This window comes from Mus caroli, chromosome 4, assembly GCF_900094665.2.
Source record: "Mus caroli chromosome 4, CAROLI_EIJ_v1.1, whole genome shotgun sequence".
Classification (NCBI taxonomy): Eukaryota; Metazoa; Chordata; class Mammalia; order Rodentia; family Muridae; genus Mus; species Mus caroli.
This window is the reverse complement of record NC_034573.1, coordinates 41,334,683-41,338,495: the sequence shown is the minus strand read 5'-3', so window position 1 is coordinate 41,338,495 and position 3,813 is coordinate 41,334,683. Positions and strand designations below refer to the sequence as shown.

The 3,813-nt window shown below is 48.0% G+C and overlaps 1 protein-coding gene across 1 annotated transcript in view; it reads right to left on the bottom strand.

The window, feature by feature from the left end:
• The window catches only part of Col15a1 (collagen type XV alpha 1 chain), a 104,346-nt gene that overhangs the window by 11,407 nt on the left and 89,126 nt on the right, over window positions 1-3,813 (bottom strand). The window contains exons 30-33 of the mRNA XM_021160109.2: window positions 2,845-2,925; window positions 2,326-2,375; window positions 1,800-1,892; window positions 983-1,127 (exon numbers count right to left, since the gene is read on the bottom strand). Coding sequence (XP_021015768.1) covers window positions 983-1,127; window positions 1,800-1,892; window positions 2,326-2,375; window positions 2,845-2,925 — 369 coding nt within the window. The remainder of the gene's footprint in view (window positions 1-982; window positions 1,128-1,799; window positions 1,893-2,325; window positions 2,376-2,844; window positions 2,926-3,813) is intronic.

Genomic DNA, 3,813 nt, shown 5'->3' with positions numbered 1-3,813 from the left:
CTTCTCTCTCTCTCTCTCTCTCTCTCTCTCTCTCTCTCTCTCTCTCTCTCTCTCTCTCTCTCTCTTTGTGTATGCGTGTGTGTGCTTGCTATGCATACATACCCAGGGTGTGTGGAAGCCAGAGGACAACCTCAGATGTTACTCTCTCTCAGCTGCCTCCTGGTTTTTTTTGTATTTAAGACAGGATCTTTCAATGGCCTGAAGCTGGCTGACACTGAGACCCAGGAATCTTCCTGTCTCTATCTCTCTAGCACTGTGATTATAAGTGTGTACCGCATCTGACTGTTTTGCACAAGTACTGGGGATCTTGGATCCTTGTGCTGACATGTGGAGCTCTTTATGGACTTGAATTACCTCCCCAGGCCTTGCTCTTAGTTTTCTTGAATTCCCAGAAAACTGGAGTAAAATGGTCAGTACACTTCCTGGCACTTGGTATTGTTCAATGATTGGATAACTCATTTTAACATTTGTACTCTAGAAGTTCCGAGGCCTGAATGGAATTCCATATCAAGAGTGACCATTCATACTGGTCCACTGTGCTGAGTAGTTTTGTGTCAACCTGACAGTTAAAGTCATCTGAGAGAAGGGAACCTCAATTAAGAAAATGCTTCCATGAGACCAGACACATTATTAAGGCATCGACAAAACAGCCAGGACGGTTCTAGAATATGTGGAAAGATGTTCAACACTATTACTCACTAGGCAAACTCAGAAACCACAGTGAGCTAGCACCTCACAGCCATCAGGACTGAGCCAGTGTAACCACAAGTGCTGGCGAAGATGACTTGTGAGTACCTTCAACATTACTGGATTGTACACTTGAAGTAGGTGCATGTCATAATATCTGAACTGAATCCATTTTAAAGAAGATGGGAGGCTCCATCCAGCCCTCTATCAAACAAATAGACTGACATGTCACCCAATGTGCTACCCTGAGCCCAAAGGCAGAGGCAGCAGGAATGAGGCATCACTCAGTACTAACCTGCACCCAGAATGGCAGGAGGTCCTGGTGGCCCAGGGGGTCCCGGTGGTCCAGGAACACCAGGTCTCCCAAAGCCAGGTGGCCCAGGCAGGCCTGGAATTCCTGGGGATCCCTGAGGTCCCACAACAGCCTCTCCTTTCTGTCCCTGTTGAGGCAAGCACGTAGTTAGGGAGAAATCTCTCCTCTTAGCATGTTTGTGAAAATCTAGTAATGCCAGGTGGTGTCAGTTCCAGCAAGCATCAGCCCAGGTTTGGAGTCCAAAGATACCAACAAGCCTAGGCATCCAGAGGGCCCTGGAGATTCAGTCTGGCCTTCTCACTCCACACAAGGAGGAACTGAGCTCTCAGAGAAGAGAGGGCTTGCCTCAAGTCAAGTTAGGTTAGAAATGTGGGGCAAACCTTGATCTTCTCTCATGGCTGCCTGACTCTCCTCCCATTTATAAAGACCAGACCTGTAGATAATCTTTACAGGCTTAGCCTTCAGTCAAACATCAGAAGAATCAAGAATCCTTCTAAAGACATTCCCAGAACCTTCCCTTCATCCTCTAAGATAACCCCTCACTATTGACAGCTCTGGTTACAGAGTGACCTTGCCACAGTATGTATGGCTGGTGCCTGAGGTTCACTCACTGCACCCAGCCTGGGAGGCTTTAAAGGCTGAGCTAACCTCCCAGCAAGCAACGACACACAGGAGAGCCTGCTTATCTCAAATTCTGGTCTCCAGTATGTACAACACTGACTTTGATTCCAGAACTGCCTATTCATGTTGGGGCTGGGGCACAGGAAAAGCCACAGGTCCCCAGGGAGTCACTACTCACAACCAGGCCTGGGTGTCCTGGTAGGCCTGGAGGCCCTGACACAAAGAGGTTGTGGCTGGACTCTCCTCTGAATGCAGCATCTTCATTCTCCCCCTGGAAGAGACCATGGAAGGTTGCAGTAAGCCTGGCATGAACTCTTTCTCACAGAAACTCAAGAAACTGAGGCACGGGCTGCTATAGTTTTAGTATTCAGGGGGCCCAAATTCCATGTGTTGGAAACATCATCCCTGAACTTGTATGTTGCTGGCACTGAGAGGTGAAGTCTATAGGTTATAGGAGTAACTTGTAATCTAGGGAGCAGCTTTGCTATAAAAGTAGGCCCTCTGGCATATTTGCTCTGTCTTGCTGTATGATTCCTGCACAGCCTTGCAACTCTGCAGAATCCTAATGAGCATCGTTGCTGGATTTCCAGAACCATGTGCCAGAGAAACCATTATTCTTTCCATGTTGCCCAGTCTGTGGTATTCAGTTACAGCAACAACAAACTGACTAGGATAATAGGCCATGTTTAATAATGAACATTCACCTTCAAGCTGTTGAGAAAATGTCTCAGGTAAGCTGGATCGACTGGAGGGCCTACAGAAAAAAATGCTTTGTAAGTTTACCAACTTAATGGCAGAGGTTTCAAAGAGTTTCCAAGTTAGAAACCATGGTTTTCGCTTACTAAAAGCGAAACTGCATCGGTTTACTAGGGTTGACTCTAGGCTTGGAGGCATCTCCAGACCTATACAAGGCCCACTACCCAGGGACTGTAGGATCCCAAGCAAGCCCCCATTCTCTTTGTGCCATATTTTACATATGAATGATAGAAAATCAGCTCCACCCCATCCCCAGCCTGTAGTTCTGTGGCTGGAAGCCAGGGTCTGAGCATACCAGGCAGTGCTCTGCCTCAGCCCTCCAGCCCTAGCCCCTGCTCTCTCCACAATGTTCTGCTTTGGATGTATCAGGCCTGTAACTGATTCTCACCAGAGACCACTGTGCTCGTGGGCAGGATGGCTGTGTAGTTAGCCTGACTCGGCAATGCCTAGAACAGGGGCAGGCATACCTGGTGGTCCTTGAGCTCCTTGGTCCCCCTTTTCTCCTTTTGAGCCAGGAAGACCCCAGGACCCCTTTTCTCCTTTAACACCTGTCACCAAACACACACAAATATTTAAGAGAAAGGAAAAATAGGTTGCAGAAAATCAACTTGAGCAAAATCCATGAGACTAGAAGGCCCCTTAGAAGTTAACAGATAGAGACTGGGAGGACCATAATCACTGCCTCAGACAGGTCTCCAGATCTTGACTCAGTTCACAGCAATGCAGTGTTGTCAGAGAAAAGAAAGGCTAAGGATTGAGCCTAGCAGGGGCTGTTATGACCAAGCAGGAGCTGGCTTCTCACTCCCTTGGGACAGTTTGTGAATGCAGATGGAGACCTAATCCCACTCAGGTCTCCAGTCTCGTGTCCCCTGGGGCTGTGCAGCCTGGTGTCTTGAAGAGCAGATAAATCTCCCAGGGGTGATGATACAGTGTAACTAAGGAGGCGGAATCATCCACTCCCACAGCTGGCTGATGGAATGAACACCCACTTGTGCCTTAGCCATGAGTCTGAGGAGCTGGACTGCTACACCAGCCATTGTTTTCTACTCCTCAAAAGAGAGATACATGTGATAGAGGCTTATAGGCAAGCAGTGTTTAGGGAGGGAAGGCCTCTTTTTCTTCCCCTTGATGGGAGCTACAGGTAGATGTGAGACCTCTCAATTCTTGAACCCTAAAAAGTGTAGCAGCTAAATCTTCCAATGTTTTCTAGACTAGAGATAGTATCGTAAGGTTTGTAGGCACAGGCTTACTCAATGTAGAAGAAGAGCCAAGAGCACCAAAGGTGTGATGGCACCCACTAGGGAGCACCAGGGAACCAAAAGCCAGACATTGTGTGACAAAGTATGGAGGTCAAAGAGGATTACAGGCCTGTCCCTCTTTGGTGTGCTCTACACACACACACACACACACACACACACACACACACACACACACAC